At 42.0% G+C, this 20,419-nt stretch overlaps 1 protein-coding gene across 6 annotated transcripts in view; it reads right to left on the reverse strand.

Moving 5' to 3' along the window:
* The window catches only part of ift80 (intraflagellar transport 80 homolog (Chlamydomonas)), a 197,562-nt gene that overhangs the window by 39,319 nt on the left and 137,824 nt on the right, over positions 1–20,419 (reverse strand). For all 6 annotated transcript variants that reach the window (XM_059651065.1, XM_059651064.1, XM_059651062.1 and 3 more), the window contains 3 exons: positions 18,199–18,263; positions 2,703–2,838; positions 1,740–1,887 (listed from right to left, as the gene is read on the reverse strand). In XM_059651065.1, coding sequence (XP_059507048.1) covers positions 1,740–1,887; positions 2,703–2,838; positions 18,199–18,263 — 349 coding nt within the window. The remainder of the gene's footprint in view (positions 1–1,739; positions 1,888–2,702; positions 2,839–18,198; positions 18,264–20,419) is intronic.

Below are 20,419 nucleotides of genomic sequence, written 5' to 3' on the forward strand. Positions count from 1 at the left end.
GTGGAGAGACAGGTTGTGTTGAAGAAGCGGAGAAGCTGCAGAAGGACTTGGACGGACAAGGGGAGTGGGAAAAGGAATGGCAGGCGGACTATAATGTGGGAAAGTGTTATGTTATGTACTTTGATAGGAAGAATCGAGGCACTGTCTATTTTCTAAATGGAAAAGACTTTGGAAATCTGAAGGACAAACGATCTTGAGAGTACCATTTCAGGATTCTCTTTTAAGGTTAACATGCATATTCAAATGGCAATTAGGAAGGTATATGGAACGTTAACATTCATTTCAAGAGGGCTAGAATTCAACAGCAGAGATGCTAAGGCTGTATAAGACTCTGATCAGACTGTATCTGGAATATTATGAACAGTTTTGAATCCCATATCTAAGGAATATGTGCTGGCCCTGGAGAGAGCCCAGAGGAGGTAGAAAATAATGATTTCAGGGATGATATGAGAAATGACTGAGGGCTCTGAGTCCGTACTTGATGGAGTTTAAGAGGATGAATGGGATCCCATTGAAACTTACAGAGTTCTGAGAGCCCTGGATAGAGTGGATTGGAAAGTGTCTTAGTGTCTTTCCACTAGTAGGAGAGACTAGGACATGAGGGCACAGCCTTAGAGTGGAGGGATGAGCTTTTAGAACTGAGATGAGGAGGAATTTCTTCAGTCAGATGGTGATGTATTTGTGGAATTCATTGCCACAGAGGGCTGTGGAGGCCAAGTCTGTGTGTCTTTAAGACAGCGATAGGCAGGTTCTTGATTAGTAAGGGGATCAGGGGTTACAGAAAGAAGGCAGGAAACTGTGGTTGAGAAACATATCAGCCATGATTGATTGCTGCAGCGCATTCGATGAGATGAATGGCTTATTTCTCCTCCTATATCTTATGAGAGAGTCAGTCAGTGTGTCACTGAGAGAGAGACAGGCAGACAGGCAGACCGACAGATAGACGGATAAGACCAGGCAGACAACAGCAGAGAGATCAAGGCAGTCAATTTTGTATTCACAATGCAGAATGTGAGATTGAAGATTGGTCAGTATATTGCAAGATCAGAGGGATTAAGGCTTGATCCAATGATGCACATTTAAAAATAGGTTTATGAGAATTTAAATAAGGGTGAAACATTTGTCTCTCTTTAGCAAGAGGGAGGGATCCCCAGGATACCCTTAGAGAAAATAATAAATAAAAAGGCAGCTAAATGGAGCTTTAGTATTGTCCACTTAAGGGATGGAGAAATATGTAACCAAGGAGGGAAATGTTAAGGTGATATCAAAAGTAAAATGGTGAAACTTTTTCACAGTTTAGATCACAAGTTGCCTACAGAAATAGTGTTTGGTCAATGTTGCTTTTAGATTGTTCAACTTAAAACTTGAAATCTCATTACGTGATTTTCCTAGTCAGTCACTTGAAATTCAAATATCTTTTAAAAGCTTTTAACCTCAATGGGGATCATAACAATGTATACTCAAATAACAGACAGGAAAATGTCACATAAATTGCAAACAAACATGTCAGAAAATTTTCTATAATATTACAGAAATTTTTAGCTCAATATTTCCTCAATATATTATCTTCGAAATAAAATCACTTCTTAAATTTCTCTTGGTAAAATTTGTGAGTTAAGATTGGTATGGATTAGCATAACATTTGCCAGTTCCGTTTAAAATATGTAGAAAACAAAACATCCTTTGAATTTAACAGAGATTTAAATTTAAATTTAAATTATCAGAAATTTCACATTTACCTTGCATCTTTTTCGTAAACTGTCTTGGATAAAAGTTCCTTGTCCACATAGATTGTGTTAGGATAATACCAAACTACAAAATGCATATTCTGCATTCCACATAATATATTGATCTTGTCGTTCCAAGCTATAGAGTGCACCATTGTACCTGAAATAAAATAAAAATACCTTATTGAAACAGTGTTCATTTCTTTTTCAAAAAGCAGTATTTAATTTTAGTTTGTTTATTTTGATGATTCAAGCATGTATGTTAGTATGCACAAGCTATGTCATATAGGGTTGCCAACTCTGTTTTTTCCAAGGTGCAGTAGTAAACATAAGTATGACTCGCTGTGCCCCATTAATTCTTCTCATGGGCTGCAGACAGCATGTTCAAGCAGATTAAATTTTAATTCACCAACAAGCCAGATGAGGTGGAGAGGTGTTGCAGCAGAGTTTCTTTGTCAAGCACATCTGGCAAATTGAGAAGGATAAGGAGGAACAGTTTAAACCTGCTACTGTCAGCGTAGATATCATTTGTGACTTTGATTAAAAATATTTCAATGCAGTAGTGGGAGCAGAAACATGACTGAAAGAATTCACACACAAAGTTTCATGAAAGAAGATGAATTTAGGCACAACACATTTATAGACTTTGAAGAGTAAAGGGAGGTTGAAGATTGGTCAGTACATTGCAAGATTAGAGGGGTTAAGGCTTGATCCTTTCAAGAAAGGGAGTGATTGTAGCAGATTTAAAGAGAGGAACAATATCAGAAGAAAGAAAACTGACAATAATACTAGCTAATAAGGAAGAGAGAAAGTGAAGTTGACAGCCAGCGGTTTAATGGAAATACGGTTGCAAGAACAGGAGGAGGGTCTTAACAGCAAGATGATCTTGGGAATACACGCCAGGAGAAAGGAGAGGAACTAGAGAAGGATGCAAGTTTAGGATTAGTTCAATTTTAAATGATAATTATTACCTACCAATTTTGATGATTTTTTGTTCTTTCCCAAATCTACGCACCGAAGCAATATACAGATCTCGATTTTTATCAATGATGGCAATTTTTCTTTCATTCGCTGAGCCGAATTGATCCAGCGCAACCTCCATCACTTCTATCTGTAAAAAGCAACGCAGGTAACCAACTGTTAATTACTCAGCAGATACAACAGATCAACCCTGTTATGATTCCAGTTGATATTACTACTGGACAAGTCAGACTCCAGAATGCAGTTTTCTAACCAAACAACAAACATTCTGGAAGTTTCACAAACGAAAATCTTTTACTGGGGTAACTTACTTCCTTAACTGTCCTGAACAATCTCATTTAAGGGAGCAACTGTGCTTGCATCCGAACCCAGTAAGCTCTCCTTTGAGCTGAGCCCGAAAGATATTGACCTAAACTTTGAAAAGCGACCTGCTCATCTAGATACTGCTATAGCTAATGGCTTAATGTGATCCCTAATGTATTGTAAACACACACAATATAAACAAACCTCGACTAACACTTCAGGACACCTCATAGTTAGCTGCTCCTTGACATATACTGATTTTAAAGTTATGGCTCTAGAAAAACCTAATTACTTTTTAAACCCCTTCATAAAATTAGATTAATACCGATATGCCATGAGATTGAAATCCAAACTCTTAAAAACATTAAACATGGCTTCCATCATAACCCTCACAAATATTCAAGTAAATTGGTATTTGGGAGCAGGCTGGTTTGTTTCATCAATTTGAAATTAAATGAAATACAACAGAATAAAAAGCATCATCAAACTGCGTCACAGATTTCAGGAGAACCGTAGTTAACTATTGTTGACACATGTTCACATACTCCTACAGGACACTAACATTATCTGTCCTAGTGTTCATTTTGCAAATATTGTCTCCAGTGTCCCTACACTGAATGAATGAATGAAAGTTACCGTACTCTCATAGGACCATAAGCTTGTTATAGTTCCTGCATTGTTAGATTTGCAGTCGGTTTATTTTTCCAAGGGATGTGGATGTTACTGACAATACTAGGATGTGTTGCCCACTATAATTGATATTGAACACAGTAGTTTGATAGGCCATTTCAGAGTGTTTTGAGGATTAATGGCATTATGCTTTTACTGTATGTTTCAAAATGTTTAAACATACATACTCTGTATTAGTTCAGTTTGTTCCATTTCATTTTTATCTCTTTTAGGTATCAAATTACTTGTTGTTTATTTTTTGAAATTAGACCTATAACAATGGTGCTTATGTTTAATTAGAGACCATGTTGTTAAAACCAAAAAGAAACAAATTATGAATTTGAAGCCAGCATTTTGTCTGGGATCTATCTTGTTCAATAACATAACTTATAATAATATAAAAATTAGCACTGCTGCCTCACAGTGCCAGGGGTTTGATTGCAACCTTGGGCAACTGTCCGTGTAGAGTTTGCACATTCTCCCCGTGTCCACATGAGTTTCCTGCAGGTGTTCCAGTTTCCTCCCACAGTCCAAAGATGTGCAGGCTACGTGGATTGGCCATCCTATATTGCCCATAATGTTTAGGGATATGTAGATTAGGTGGGTTATAGGTAGATGGGTCTGAATCTTGTCACATTGTGACTAAGTGTCAATTTTTTTCAAGTTTCATAAATGGTTTTTCTCTGCAACCACTCTTAGAACCACAGAATCCTTACAGTGCAGAAAGAGGCCATTTGGACCATTAAATCTGCACTGACTCTCTGAAGAGCATCCCATCCAGGGTACCCTCTCCCTGTAACTCCATATTTATCATGCCTAATCCACCTAGTGTGCACATGCCTCGACATCATGGGACAAATTAGCATGGCCAATCCACCTGGAGCACCTAGAGGAAACCCACACAGACATGGGAGAATGTGGAAACTCCACTCAGACAGTCACCCAAGGCAGTCCCTGGCGCAGTGGGCAGCAGTGATAACCATGCAGCTACAACGTCCCACTCACTTTGCTCATGTTGCAGCACCCACCTCAACCAAGGCTTATGATCTAACACTCTTAGTATTGCATGCAAAATATTCCATCACTCAATCTTATCCACCCTGACATGTGACACCAACAGCTCTGCATGTGCTCTTATGCCTCTTTTCCCCACTGAGAATGTGGAACTGAAATGTATTTCTCTGGGTTTATTAATTTAAAGACTTAGTTGTCAAAGGTTAGTTGAAGAATAATTTACAGACTTAGTTGTCAAAGGTTAGGTTGAAGAGTACAAGTGAGCTGTCAAATTCATGTACTGTGCTGACTACTTATGTGACAAAAACATAAGATCTGAAATAAATCAATATTTCAGCAGAGTTCTGAAAGATAACAAAGACAGGAGCTCTTTTACTTTTTGTACATTTAATACACAATTAAATATTCTGCTACTGCCTTCCAGCTGACTATTCCACAGATTCTTTGCTGTCACTTTGCTGCTAAACCAAACCTTTAACATTAAACCTCAAATTTGTCTTTGTGAAATCGAATCAAAGCAAAATTACTATCTCCTATTTATTAAACAATGAATTTATGCACATTTGGCATAGTTCTACCAATTAAATTAATTAGCAATGTGAAAACTGAATTATTAATGCATTATTCAATCTTTCTAAAATATTAGTTCAATGAATAAGCAAGCACTGCAGACACTTGGAACATTAAATGCTACGAGCAGTACTTCAGCAGTTAAAATAACATTTCTCACATTATTGTTGAAGTTATATATTTCATAGGGTTTAGGATTCATACCCCAGGAAAAGAATAATTCATACAATTAAAATGATTAGAATTTCAACATACTGTGCAATATTTCTTTGTTGTTTACAATTTGTTCCAGTTCACTGCCATTGATCTCTGGGATTGTTGCAACTTTTCCTTAGGCTGTAACACTGTCTACACTCTGTGTTCAATCAAAATCTCTGGCAGCAATATATACTTTAGCAAGCAAAGAAAAATGATTGTGAACAGACACATTTACTGTTGTAGACATATTGGCTGTAATAATAACAGTAAAATGAATAGCATTCACTGTCACTACAGGATAAACTGGACTGTAACTTCAAGCAAAAATGTGTAAATTGGTATCCAAAGATGTTTTGTCATTCCTCCAGAGGTGTATTGTTGCAGTGTTTGCCTACAGAGATGGCACTGAAATTACCACTGCTATGAATTTAAGGAGATTTCCTACTAATCTTACATTAAAGATGGTTGCCTAATATAGGAAGGGAGCATTCAAATATATTTAGATTAAAATTTATGTTTTTTTAGAAGTTCTTCTTCCTCTTTTCTCACAATATGGCTTTATGAATATGGTATACTGGCAGAACCAGTAAGGAAAAGCAACCTCACCCCGTCCCCGAAGATGCGCTAACTACTGAGCCCACTTGAGCAGCAAAATGACAGGAAAGAATCTGTAGAATAGTCAGCTGGAAGGCAGTAGCAGAATATTTAATTGTGTATTAAATGTACAAAAAGTAAAAGAGCCCCTGTATTTGTTATCTTCCAGAACTCTGCTGAAATATTGATTTATTTCAGATCTGATGTTTTTGTGACATAAGTAGTCAGCACAGCTTGGTAAATGGATTTGACAGCTCGCTTGTACTCTTCAAACTAACCTTTGACAACTAAGTCTTTAAATTGTTCTTCAACACAGAATCTATTGCTGATGCTGAACACAATTCTTCAACTTCAACCCTTCATTCCAGATGATCAACATTTCAACTGCAAGATAATGGGCTCGCAACTCTATCTTAAAGGATTGAACTGGTTTTCATCTTTATGAGTTTCTTTCACCTTTATCTGCATTTAAACATTGTACACATTCTATTATTTTTACATACGTTAAAGCTTGCCGCTAGTTATTTTTAAATTAAATCACTCGCGAATGAAACCGGCAGTTGCAGACGTGATAAATTTTTAGTTCACGCACCACCCTGAGGAAATGCCATGATATGTGGTAAAAGAGGCATTAAAGTGAATCAAGCCAACTGGGTGAAATAAACTAAATTGGAGCACTGAAGTATGCGACAGGTTAAAACAGTCTTCTAAAGTAGTGAAAAAAAATTAATTATTAATTAAGTAACTTACTAGTGGTGAAACTTTGCCCAGAAATTAATCTAATAAAAATTATCTTCTGATCAGTAGTGGGAAAGGGAAGACAGAAGTATATTAACTTATAGTGAAGACAAGAAAAACTGATGGTGAGGCAGTTCCCTTTTCTCAGTAACCTGCCCTAACCAAAGAGTGGAAAACAACCAATAAGATAGAAGAGTATCAATGGCCAAAGCGGCACTGGGAGTCTGTTATCGGGGGAGATGGGAGTGGGTGCTGGTATGGGGGTGATGTGTTCTGCGGCTAATGTGGGACAGTCAAGATTACTAGAAAGGACAGATATGAAAATAAAGCAGAGGGCAGCGATTACACATTAGCCTGAGGCAGGAGTCAGCAGCTAAGGAAGCACGCTGAGAATTCAGTATGGCCAATAGATCTGGAAAGTTAGGGGTGTTGGCAACCGTGCTTAGAAATGTGGAACTCTCTTTAGACTTGTTCACATCATGATATTATCAAGCCAGATGTAACGAATGACGCCAGATATTGGTTGGATTGAACACTTCGGAGCAGTTGATAGAACAAGGGAGCTGTGGCTGCGGCCGAATATTGCAATTGGAATGCCAATTTCCTATAGCTTAAGAATAATGGTTACAACACATAATAAAGATACTTAGTTGGCACTGTATATTTTCAATATAAAGCAGTATACAATAATTGGCACCGTGCCCAATCAAAATGGATCAGAAAGTCAAATGACTTCTATTTGTGATTCCTAGACAGACAGAGACAATGACCTGAACTTTCACAAAGAGAAAGAGAGTCTCCAGTTAAGCCAACATGGTACCAGAGCCCTGATTGCAGTCATCCTGCCTGCACACTTTCCAAAAGCTCCAGAAGTCCACCCCCCACTGTTTTTAACCAGTGGATGGGAAGTGGCAGGTCATTTTTTGCTCAATTGTGATCTACAGAGAGAGCTGCACATGGTAATGTGTATCTACCTTCAAACAAATCCAATTTTCACTACTGGGATATCAAAATCATGGTGTGGCTTTTTAACACTTCAAGGGAAGATTTAAAGTTGCCACTTATTTTGAGAAGTAGGATAGCTTAACTGAGAGGTCAGGAGCCCTCAAAGGTTAGAAATAAATGTGCATTGATAAAGTGCCACATCAAAGGTTGTTGTGGAAAATAAATGTCCATGGTGCATGGGTAACATGGATAGAAGAATAGCTGGTTAAAAGAAACAGAGTAACATAAATGTGTTTGACTCATCTCCCAGAATTCCACCCTCACTCCCTCTTTTCCCTCCCGCAACAGCAATAGAGTTCCCCCTTGTCTTTACCTACCATCAGATGCCACTTCTGCCACCTCCAGTGGGAAGCCACCACCAGACACATATTCCCATTCCCTCCCATGACCACCTTCCACAGGGACCATCCAGGACACCGACTCTTCCTTCACTCCCAACACCTCCCCAAGGTCCCACGGGACCTTCTCCTGCAACCAGCAAAGTTATAACATGTGCCCATTTACCTCCTCCCTTCCCAGTATCCAAAGGCCCAAACATACCTTCCAGGTGAAGCAACACTTCACCTGCACTTCCCAGAACCTAGTCTTACTGCATTCCTTCCTTACAATGTGGTCACCTCTACATTGGGGAAACAAAGTGTACACTGGGTGACCGCTTCACAGAACATCTATGTTCTGCTCACAAAAAAAGACCCTGAGCTTCTAGTTGACTGCTGCTTTAACACACCACCCTGTTCCCTGGCCAACATCTCTGTTTCAGGCTTGTTGTCGTGTTCTAGCGAAGCTCAGCGCAAGCTGGAAGAACAACACCTCATTTTCTGCATGGGGATCCTGCAGCCTCTGGACTCAATACTGAGTTCCAACAATATTAGGGCCCAAACTCTCCAATGTCCTAGCCCCCTACCCAACACACCAGGCCTTGTTATCACATAGCCTGCCATTACACACTACCTATTGTTAATCACTAACAGTCCCATTAACAACTGTTCACCCTTTTAGCCAGATCATTATGAACTCCAACAACAATAAACAGCTTGCTCAGCACAAGCTGGAGGAACGACACCTCATTTTCCACTTGGGGACTCTACAGTTCCTCTGGACTCAATATTAAATTCAATAATTTTAGGGCCTAAGCTCTCCCATATCGCAGCCCCTCACCCCACACACCATGCTTTCTTACCACATAGCCTGTCATTGTACACCCACTGTTGTTAGTCACTAACAGTCCCCATTAACAACTATTAACCACCTCCCCCAACCTGATCGTTAGCAACTCCTTTGTTTGTCCAACCGTTTTCGGGCTCTATCCTATCGTTTACTCCGTACTCCACCCACCTCCCTATTTTCTGCATACAAACTGTTGTTTTCCCAGCCACTATCAGTTCTGAGGAAGGGTCACAGGATCCAAAACATTAACTCTGTTTTCTCCATCACAGATGCTGCCAGGCCTGCTGAGCTTTGCCAGCAACATTTTATTCCTGATTTACAGCATCCGCAGTTCTTTTGGTTTTTATTTAGTATTTAACTCACTGCCACATCCCTTCCAGGCATGCCCACCTTGAAGAAGTTCTGCTCCTCTCTCCTACAGGATTTCCGTTCCAATCTCTCTTCTTGCCCACCAACATTAAGTTCACTGTCACTCCTAGTGTTTGACCAGGTATTTGCTAAAAATCATTTCCACAGCCATATCACATTCCTCAGTGACTGCCTCTGGCTCAAACTCACACAATGTGGATTCCAAATGAATTTTCGTCCCTCATGTTTTGAATCCTCCCAGGATCATAGGTATCTCCGTGATGTTCAACGTTCCACGGACAGCTGCTCTCGCCACATCCTGAGATCCACCCACAATGCCATGCGGTGCCACATGCACACTCTCAGCATTTCTCTTCAACAGCATCGCAACACACTGCTCAGGCCTGCACCACTCCACAGTTCCACTTCATCCTCCGGCTCATTCATCGCGCTAACAAGAAACTTTTTCTTTTCCTTTCAGGCATCAAGGCCCACAAGATGCAGTGACTCAAAAATATCCATGGCTCTCTAGAACCTTCCTCTCCCCACCTCCCCTCTGACTCTATCCCCTCACCCAACACCCCCATCTCCTGTTGGGTATTCACCAGTTCTCCTAACCTTCCGCTCTCTGATGCTGAACGCTCTGTACTCAGCAAAGGCCTCAGCTTTAGCCCTCTCCGTCCCCATCTTAACAAATTTCAGGCACGACAGGATGCCAAACTCTTCTTCCGCCGTCTTCGCCTCCATGCTAATTTCTTTTGTCAAGAGTCCACTCCCTGTCCCACAGATCCCTTTGCCCAACTCCGACATTCTCCCTCCACCTGCAGCCCTCCCTCCAGCCTTTTACCTGCACTCGATCTTTTCATTGAGAACTGTCGACCTGACATTAGTCGCTTCAATTTCTCTGCCCCCTCAACAAATCCAACCTATCTCCCTCTGAACTGACTGCACTCCATGCACTCAGATCTAACCCTGACTTTGTCATCAAGCCTGTCAATAAGGCTGATTCTGTTGTAGTCTGGCGTACTGACCTTGACTTTGCAGAGGCTGAGCGCCAGCTCTCGGAAAGGTCCTTCTACCTTCCCCTGGACCAAGACCACACCATGGTACATCAGGCCATTGTATCCAGTACAGTTACGGATCTCAATTCATCCAGTGATCTCCCACCATCCGCTTCCAAGCTAATAATTCCCCAAACCTGCACAGCCCGTTTCTACCTCCTGCCAAAAATCCACAAACAGGACTGTCCAGGCCGAGCTATTGTTTCAGCCTGCTCCTGCCCCTCAGAATTCATCTCTTCCTACCTTGACGCAGTCTTCTCCACCCGGTCCAATCCCTACCCACATACATCCATGATTCATCTGACGCCTTACGCTGGTTTCAAAATTTCCAGTTTACTGGCTCCAGCCATCTCCTCTTTACCATGGATGTACAATCCCTTTACACATCTATTCCCCACCAGCAGCGACTTAGGGCTCTCCAATTCTTCCTGGAGCAAAGACCTGAACCATCCCCACCCACCACCACCCTCCTCTGCTTGGCCGACCTTGTCCTTACCCTCAACAAATACTCTTTCAACTCCTCTCATTTTCTTCAGGTAACAGGGATTGCCATGGATATCTGCATGGGCCCTGGTTATATCTGTCTCTTCATGGGGTATGTGCAACACTCCTTGTTCCAGTCTTATTCTGGCCCCCAGCTGCAACTATTTCTCTGATACATTGATGGTATTGTCAGTGCTGCTTCCTTCTCTCATCTGGAATTGGAAAACTTCATCAATTTCACCTCCAATTTCCACCCTGCCCTCACTTTTACCTGCTCTATCTATGACTCCTCCCTTCCCTTCCTCGACATTTCTGTTGCCATTTCTGGGGATAGACGGGCACTAATATCCATTACAAACCCACTGACTCCCACAGTTACCTGGACTATACATCCTCACACCCAACGTCCTGTAAAGGCTCCATCCCATTCTCTCAGTTCCTCCATCTCCGTTGCATATGTTCAGATGAGGACAACTTTGACAAGGGAGTCTCCGAAATGTCCACCATCTTCCTCAACTGACGTTTCCCCAGCTCCATTGTCAACAGGGCTCTCAACCAGGTCCGACCCATCTCCCTCTCTTCCACCCTCACCCCTTCTCTTCCCTCCCGCAACAGCGATAAGGTTCCCCTTATCCTTGCCTACCATCCCACCAGCATCCACATTCAGAAGATCATGAGACCCCATTTCCGCCACCTCCAGACACATATTCCCCCCCCCACCCCACGTGTCCAACTTCCATAGGGACCATTCCCTCTGGGACACCCTGGTCCACACTTCCTTCACCCCCGAAACCACCCCACAGCCCTACGGCACTTTGCCCTGTAACCTTGCACCTTCGTTGTAACAAAGGTGCAACACCAGCCCATTTACCTCCTCCCTCCCCAGAATCCAAGGGCCCAAACATACCTTCACATGCACTTCCCAGAATCTACTCTCTTGCTTTCGCTGTTCACAATGTTGTCACCTCTACATTGGGGAAATGAAGCGTAGATTTGGTGACCACTTTGCAGAACATCCATGTTCTACTCGCAAAAAAGACCCTGTACTACCTGTTGCCTGCCACTTCAATGCACCACCCTGCTCCCTGGCCAACATCTCTGCCTCTGGCTTGCTGCAGTGTTCCAGTGAAGCCCAATGCAAGCTGGAGGAGCAACACCTCATTTTCCGCTTAGGGACCCTACAGCCCTCTGGACTCAGTACTGAGTTCAATAATTTGACGGCCCAAACTCTCCCATGTCCCAGACCCCCACCCCACACACCAGGCTTTCTTACCACATAGCCTGCCATTGTACACCCACTGTTGTTAGTCACTAACAGTCCCCATTAATAACTATTCACCCTCCCAGCCTGATTGTTAGCAACTCCTTTGTCTGTCCAACTGTCTTTCTCTCTCTTCAGGCTCTATCCTATCGTTTACTCCCTACCCTACCCACCTCCCTATTTTATGCATATAAACTGATGTTTTCCCAGCCACTATCAGTTCTGAGGAAGGGTCACCTGACCTGAAACATTAACTCTGTTTTCTCCTTCACAGATGCTGCCAGACCTGCTGAGCTTTTCCAGCAACTTTGTTTTTGTTCCTGATTTACAGCATCCGCAGTTCTTTCGGTTTTTATTCCTTATCAACTCCTTTGTCTTTTCAAGTACCCTTCTCTCTCTTTGGGCTCTATCTTTTATCTATCGTTTAGTCCCTACCCACTCCCCCTCCCTATCTTCTGTTCATAAACCAACGTTTTCCCAACTACCATCAGTTCTGAGGAAGGGTCATCAAACCCAAAACGTTAACTCAAATTTTTTCTTCACAGAGGCTGTCAGACCTGCTGAGCTTTTCCAGCGAGATAACCAGGTGTAGATCTGGATGAACACAGCAGGCCAAGCAGCAAAGGAGCCGGAAAGCTGACGATGCGGGTTGAGACCCTTCTTCAGAAATGGGGAAGGTGAAGGCGGTTCTGAAATAAATAGGGAGAGAGGGGGAGGTGGATCGAAGATGGATAAAGGAGAAGATAGGTGGAGAGGAGACAAACAGGTCAAAGAGGTGGGGCTGCAGCCAGTAAAGGTGAGTGTAGGTGGGGAGTTAGGGAGGGGATAGGTCAGTTCAGAGAGGATGGACAGGTTAAGGAGGTGGGATGAGGTTAATGGGTAGGAGATGGGGGTGGGGCTTGAGGTGGGAGAAATGGTTTGGGAGGTGGGGGCGAGCTGGGCTGGTTTTGGAATGCGGTTGCAGGAGGGGAGATTTTGAAGCTTGTGAAGTCCGCATTGATACCCTTGGGCTGCAGGGTTCCCAAGCGAAATTTGAGATGCTGTTCCTGCACTCTTCGGGTGGCATTGTTGTAGCGCTGCAGGAGGCCTAGAATGGACATGTCATCTGAGGAGTGTGAGGGTGAGTTGAAATGGTTCTCAACTGGGAGGTGCAGTTGTTTGTTACGAACTGAGCATAGGTGTTCTACAACGTGGTCCCCAAGCCTCCGCTTGGTTTCCCTGATGTAGAGGAGGACATAATGGGAGCAGTGGATACAGTATACCACATTTGCAGATGTGCAGGTGAATACCTGTTTAATGCGGAAGGTCTTCTTGGGGCCTGGGATGGGGAGTTGTTGGGGCAGGTGTAGGACTTCCTGCGGTTGCAAGGAAAAGTACCAGGGATGGGGGTGCTGGTTGGGGGTATGGAGGGGGCAAGGGAGTCACAGAGAGAGTGGTCCCTCCGGAAAGCAGACAAGGGTGGAGAGGGAAAAATGTCTTTGGTAGTGGGGTCAGATTGCAGATGGCGGAAGTGTCGGAGGATGATGCGTTCGATTTGGAGGTTGGCAGGGTGGTAAGTAAGATGAGGGGGATTCTGTTTTGGTTGTTATTGTGGGTAGCAGGTATGAGGGATGAGTTGTGGGAAATGTAAGAGACACGGTCAAGACGTTTTCGACCACTGAAGGGGGAAGTTGCGGTCCTGGAGAAACGAGGACACCTGGGATGTCCGGGACTGGAATGCCTCATCTCGGGACCAGATATGGAGGTGGCGAAGGAATTAGGAATGGGGATGGCCTTTTTGCAGGAAGGTGGGTGAGAGGAGGTGTATTCTAGGTAACTGTGGGAGTCTGTAGGCTTGAAATGGATATTGGTTTCCAGGTGGATGACAGAGATGGAGACAGAGAGGTTCAGGAAGGACAGAGAATTATCAGAGATGGTCCAGGCGAACTTAAGTTTGGGGTGGAAGGTGTTAGTGAAGTGGATAAACTGTTCAAGCTCCCCGTGGGAGCACGATGCAGTGCCGATACAGTCATCAATGTAACGGAGGTGTGGAAGAGGGATTGTTTCACGTATCCTACAAAGAGGCAGGCATAGCTTGGGCCCATGTGGGTACCCACAGTCACCCCCTTTGTCTGTAGGACGTGGGAGGAATTGAAGGAGAAGTTGTTGAGGGTGAGGACGAGTTCGGCTAAGTGGATGAGGGTGTCACTGGAGGGGGACTGTTTGGGCCTGCAAGACAGGAAGAAGCGAAGGGCCTTTAGGCCATCTGTATGGGGATTGCAGGTGTTTAGGGACTGGATGTCCATGGTAAAGATGAGGTGTTGGGGACCAGGGAGTCGGAAGTTTTGCAGGAGGTGGAGGGCGTGGGTGGTGTCATGGATGTACATAGGGAATTACTCGACCAAGGGGGAGAAAATGGAGTTGAGATAGGTGGAGATAAGTTCGGTGGGGCAGGAGCAAGCAGAGACAATGGGTCAACCAGAGCAGTTGGGTTTGTAGAATTTGGGAAGGAGATAGAAACGGGTGGTGCGGGGTTGGGGAATAATGAGGTTTGAGGCTGTGGGTGGGAGGTCACCTGAAGTGATGAGTTTGTAGATGATCTGGGAGATGATGGTTTGGTGGTGAGGGGTGGGATCATGATCAAGGGGGCGGCAGGAAGAGGCGTCAGAGAGCTGGCGTCTTGCCTAGGCGATGTAGTGTGCCATAATACAACTGCGCCTCCCTTGTCCGCGGGTTTTACAGTGTGGTTGAGATTGGAGTGGAGGGAGCAGAGAGCTGCCCGTTATGTCGAGCAGAGGTTGGACTGGGTGACAGGGGTGGAGAGTTGAGGCGATTGACAGTAGTTGGAGATGAAGAGGTCGAGGGAGGGCAGGTCGTCTTGGGGTGGTGTCCAGAAAGAGGGGGTGTGTTGGAGGCGGGAGAAGGGGCCAGTAGAGGGAGAGTTAGGCTCATGATTAAAGAAGTAAACATAGAGGCGGAGATAGCAGAAAAACTGTTCAACGTCCAACATCATTTTTCCAGCAACTTCTGTTTTCAAACATCAACATATCATCTTCTGCTAAGCAAGATCTGGGCAAAGAATCACCAGATTTGAAATATTAACTCTGCTTTTTCCCCACAAATGCCGGCAGACTGCTGAATTTTGCCAATGTTTTGTTTTTGTTTCAGATCTCCAGCACCTTCAGTTGTTTTATTGCAGATGTAATGTGTGGTGTGCTATGTAAATAGTACTGTGGCCTCAACTGTTAACAATTTTTAAAAACAATTTTGATGAAGAGACTGACAATATGGTTACTAAATTTCTGGATGATGCAAATATAGATGAGAAAGTAACTTGAGAAGATGGCCTAAGGAAGATATGAAGGAATATTGTTATTTTAAGTGAATAGGCAGAGATCTATCAAAAATAGTATACGATGGGAACACCTGAAATTATCCATTTTGGCAGGAAAAATAAGTGAAAGCATATTTAAATGATGAGAGATCGCAGAGCTGTGATAAAAAAATCTGGGTAAACTAATGCACAAATCACAAAAGGTTAGTGAGCAGGTACACATAGCAATTTTGGAAACTCAACTGAATGTCAATGTCAAATGTGACTGGAATTGAATATGAAAATTGGGGGAGGGGGCGTTGCTTCAGTTATACGGAGTTTTGGTGAGATCATATTTGGAGAACTGCACTATTTATGGACGGACGAAAAAATATTGAAAGCAATTCAGGGAAGGTTTACTAAACTTATATCTGGAATGGATGGGTTGTCTTATGAGGACCAGATGAGACCAGTACCTCGTGGAGAGTAAGAGTTGACTTGATTGAAACATATAAGATCATTATTGGTCTTGAAAGGGTAGATGATGAAAGGATGTTTCTTCTTGTAGGAAAATCTAGAATTAACAGAGACTGTTTAAAACTAAGGAAATGTTCATTTAAGACAGAGATGACAAGAATTTTGTTTTCTCACACAGCACCATGAATGTTTGGAACTCTCTTCCTCAAAAGATGGTGGAAGCAGAGTCTTTGAATATTTTTAAGGCAGAGATAAATTGATTCTGCATAAGCAAGATAGTGAAAGGCTATTGAGAATGTCATGCAATCAGATTGGGCATGATGTTATGGCAGAGCAAGCTAAGGGTCCAAGTGGTTCATACCTCCTTCTAATTCATATGCTTGAATATATAAAAACTAGATACACTCATTAGAATTACCAAGCACTTTGGAACTGTTAAGATCTCAAGGAAACTCTGAAAGCTTTCAAGGCATTTGAATTTGTTGGTTTTGTTTTTTTGGAAAAACTGCCTGCAGTACTAAAAGTTACCAACACTTTCCATTTCATCTACCTGTAGACATATGTCTGAAGTCTGTCTGATATGATTTGTGGTAAATGGCTTGATTGTGCAACCAAATCTCCAAGGCAAGCCTTTCCTACAGACCGTCTCCACAACCAGTACCTCAGTGGTTGTCTCTGAATTCTTCCAGACCAATTCCATTGAACACCCCCACCATCCCAAAAAGAAAATTCAACCAACTGGGCCACCTTCTTGTTTGTCAGGCTTGTGGAGCTGTTGATTTTTCTAATTTATTGCTCTTGACTTGAAAGTACAAATTCAGGTCAAAACATCTTACATGTTACTTAAAAATGCAGATAGGTTTTCCAGGTGCAAATTGAATGGCCCTTGTGGTTTCAGAAGAAGACAATTAAAAGTCAAGAATGTGATGGAATATGTTCCATCTGCTTGGAAGAGTGCAACTCTAAAAATACCCAAGAAGCTTTACACTCTTTAGGACAAAGCAGCCCTCTTGATTGGCACCCTTTCCACCACTATCAATATTTAATTCCCCCCACCACCATTGTAAAGTGCCAGCAGGATGTACTATCTATTAAATGTAATGGTTTAACTAATAAGGCTCTTTAGATAACAACAACCAACCCCACAACCTTACCATCTAGCTGGACAAGATCGAAAGACATGGGAACACGACAACCTGCAAATTTACCTCCAAGTGATACACTATCCCGACTGGGAAACATATCATCATTCCTTCATTGAAACTGGGTCAAAATCCTGGAACTCCAGACCTAATAGCACTGTAGGTGTATTTACACAGAGGCACTATAGCTACCAACTGACTGGGCTGGCATAAAAAAACAGCCAGCTTGCCACCATTAATAGGACAATGGAGATGGCTAATGGGAGCTCCATCAATCTGCACTGATTTGTGCATGATTGAGGGATTGGACATAGACCAAGTCAGTGGTTGTTGAACTCCTTTGCACTTGCATCCAACTCCTCTTACCCTTCTCTCCTCACATCTCCCAATCCCAATTCAACCAAAAAATTAGTTGGCACCTTATCCTCATGCCAGTGATTCTTCCCCAGCAGTAATCATGACTTTCATGGTGTACGAGCACATGAGCTGCTGGTTCTCATAGGCTAGCATTTCAATTTCCAGAGAATTCATTTCAGAGAAAGACCTACTGCTGCCCTACAAACTGCCTGATTGGAGGAAGCTATGGAGGATTTTACTTTGAAATGACAGGTCAGATGTCTTGCCAATTTTTCAGCAAGTGAGGGAGACCACTGATGAAAATGGAAAATCCTGGAGCATATTTTCCTTTGTGGGGAAGCCTACCAACTAGGGGATAAAACTTATGAATAACAGATCACCCTTTTAAGATGAAGATGAGAAGATTTTGTTTTCTTTCAAAGCTCTTCACTAAAAGCAATAAAGGCTGTGTTACAGAATTTATTCTAGGCACAATTTGAGATTTTTGACAGACAAAAGAGTCAAGGATAATAGGTGGCAAGCCAGAAAGCGGATGTGGCAGTACAACGAGATCAGCCAAGATTTTATTGAATGAAGGAAGTCTTGAAAAGCCAAAAGTTTTCTTCTCCTGTGTCCTTTGTTTCATTGTAGATATATTCTGTAAAGTTACACCATTGTATGCATCAATGATATGTTAATCCTCACTAACCTATTGACGCTTGTTTGTTGAACAGTGTATCTTGGTACAATGCCAATTTTATGTGAACAAAATAGAACAATATAGTGAAAATAAAGTCTAGGAGGTCTACTTCTATTTGTCATAACAAAATACCTTGTGAACAAGAGGTTTTCCATCACCAAGGGGCTTTCCAGAGATTGCATCAATTAGATAAATTACTGAAACAAGATCACAAAATATATGGCAATAAATAAATTAATACACTTGCAAGGATAAATATATTATATACCATATATATATTACAGGACACATACTGGAAGAAACGTTCCATCTTGTTAGCCCCAAGTCTTCCCAACACCTTTTCACTTGTTCATAAATTGTTAGATTTTCATGTTCCTTAAGATCATTGACATGAATATTAAGTCTTTTTTCTCTTTTCACCAATGCTGTCAAATCTTCTGAGTATTTCTAGCATATCTTATTTTTGTTACATAATGGAATACTTAACAAAATGATCTGATAACTCACAAAACAAATAAACTTCATAAATTTTACATTTTGCATTCATCTAAAGAAATAGAAAATATTCTTTGACTGAACTGGTGAAACTGCATAAGAGACAGCATAGGCCATAACATGAAACAGATAAAACTCTATGAACACATACATGTAGCTAACTTTTCTTTTTCTGTTATATTGCTTTTCATCTTCTCTAGAGTATTTACTTGTAGTTAATAATTATACGGACAGAGAAGCTTTGTGTGTGAAGTACTAAAAAATAGCCTCCATGCACATATAATACTTTCCCCACCAAAGATCACAAGACTCATTAATAAATTGGTCCAGTGACCTTTGCTGCACCACTCCTAATCCAATCCCAACTTTCACAATTTTAGAAATGACCTACACCAGGGTATCGGAGACATCAAGTTGAATCAGGTGGTGAGCTGACTGGCATCATGCCACAGATGACAGATAATGGGAAATGCAGTCTTCGAGCTTTGCAGAAGTTAGTTGCGATCATCTGCTGCAATTCTTTTAATAGCTGATTGGGCACAGGTGCACATATGGAATTGGCGCTACCTTATGGTCTGGGCTTATTGATCGACACTGTTGCATTGTTCAGGGGTGGTGTCTGCGTTGGAGCTTCCAATACCACATGAAACAGCTGAATGTGCATAGGACCCTGATGACAATTTTGAGGTAAAAGTGGTCAGAGCCTGAATGATGCACGTGCCAGCCATTTGAATTAGTGTCCATCGGAAGCTTCTCAAACAATAGCGCAGGAATTTTTTTTGTCGTATCGAACAGAATCAGAGATGTCTTCATTGCATACCTGTTCTCTGATGGCAGTTGAAATCAGCACTCCATCTATCTTCCCTGAGATTTTCACAAGTGATTTTCATAAACCATTACCATGAACGTTAACAACTGACATGCTATTACCCCCACTACCTTCAGCCAGAGCAAAATTCAAAGAAAATGGAGCTCAATTCATTCCATGAAGATTCTATCATAAACTATTCAAAACATGGCAAACAGGAATCACAGTGCTGGGTATGATGAAAAGGTCATTCGACCCACTAAGTCCATGCTACTTTTCCAAAGGAACAATTTATCGTGCTATTCTCCTGTCTTCTCCTATAGCCTTAAGCATTTTTCAGATGACAATCCAATTTCTCTTTGAATGCCTTGATTCAACCCGCCCTACCACATTCTCAGGCACTGTATTCTACATCCCAAACACATGCCGCTAAAAAAAGATTTTCCTCACGTCTCTATAGCTTCCTATGCTAACTATCTTAAAATTTATGCCCTCTTGCCCTCAGACCTTTCATCAATGGGAACAGTTCTTTCTTGTCAACTTCTTCATCATTTTGCATTCCTCTATCTAATCCCCTCTTAACCTTTGCTTATCCAAGAAAAACAATCCCAGTTTCTCAAATCTATTCTTGCATTCTCTTTCTAGAGATTGAGGCTGTCAATTAAATAATATGCTTTACCAATCCTTTTCACTTTAACTGTTCCCTTTTAAAGCCAGTAATATAAAACCTCATCCCCTGACTGAATGTTGAAGATTTAACAAGCTCATTGGCTCGTTGTTTCATGGCTGATGCGATGCTCTAAGGTTTTTCTTGAGCTACTTTGCAAGCTGCTATCAACTACTCCTAAAAACATACATAATTTAACATGAATAATTCATCCTTCAGTTCTAAAAACTTTTCTTTGATTAGTTTTGGTGGTTCTTCTTGTTTCATGGTCACAAACTAATTCAAAAGGACTCAATAGGTAAATCTCTAGTGCCAGACAAAATAACTTCAAGTCCTTTATTCCAATAATGGAAATATTCCTGTTCTTTCCATTATCTTGAAGA

The sequence above is a fragment of the Stegostoma tigrinum genome, chromosome 14 (assembly GCF_030684315.1).
Source record: "Stegostoma tigrinum isolate sSteTig4 chromosome 14, sSteTig4.hap1, whole genome shotgun sequence".
NCBI classification, from domain to species: domain Eukaryota; kingdom Metazoa; phylum Chordata; class Chondrichthyes; order Orectolobiformes; family Stegostomatidae; genus Stegostoma; species Stegostoma tigrinum.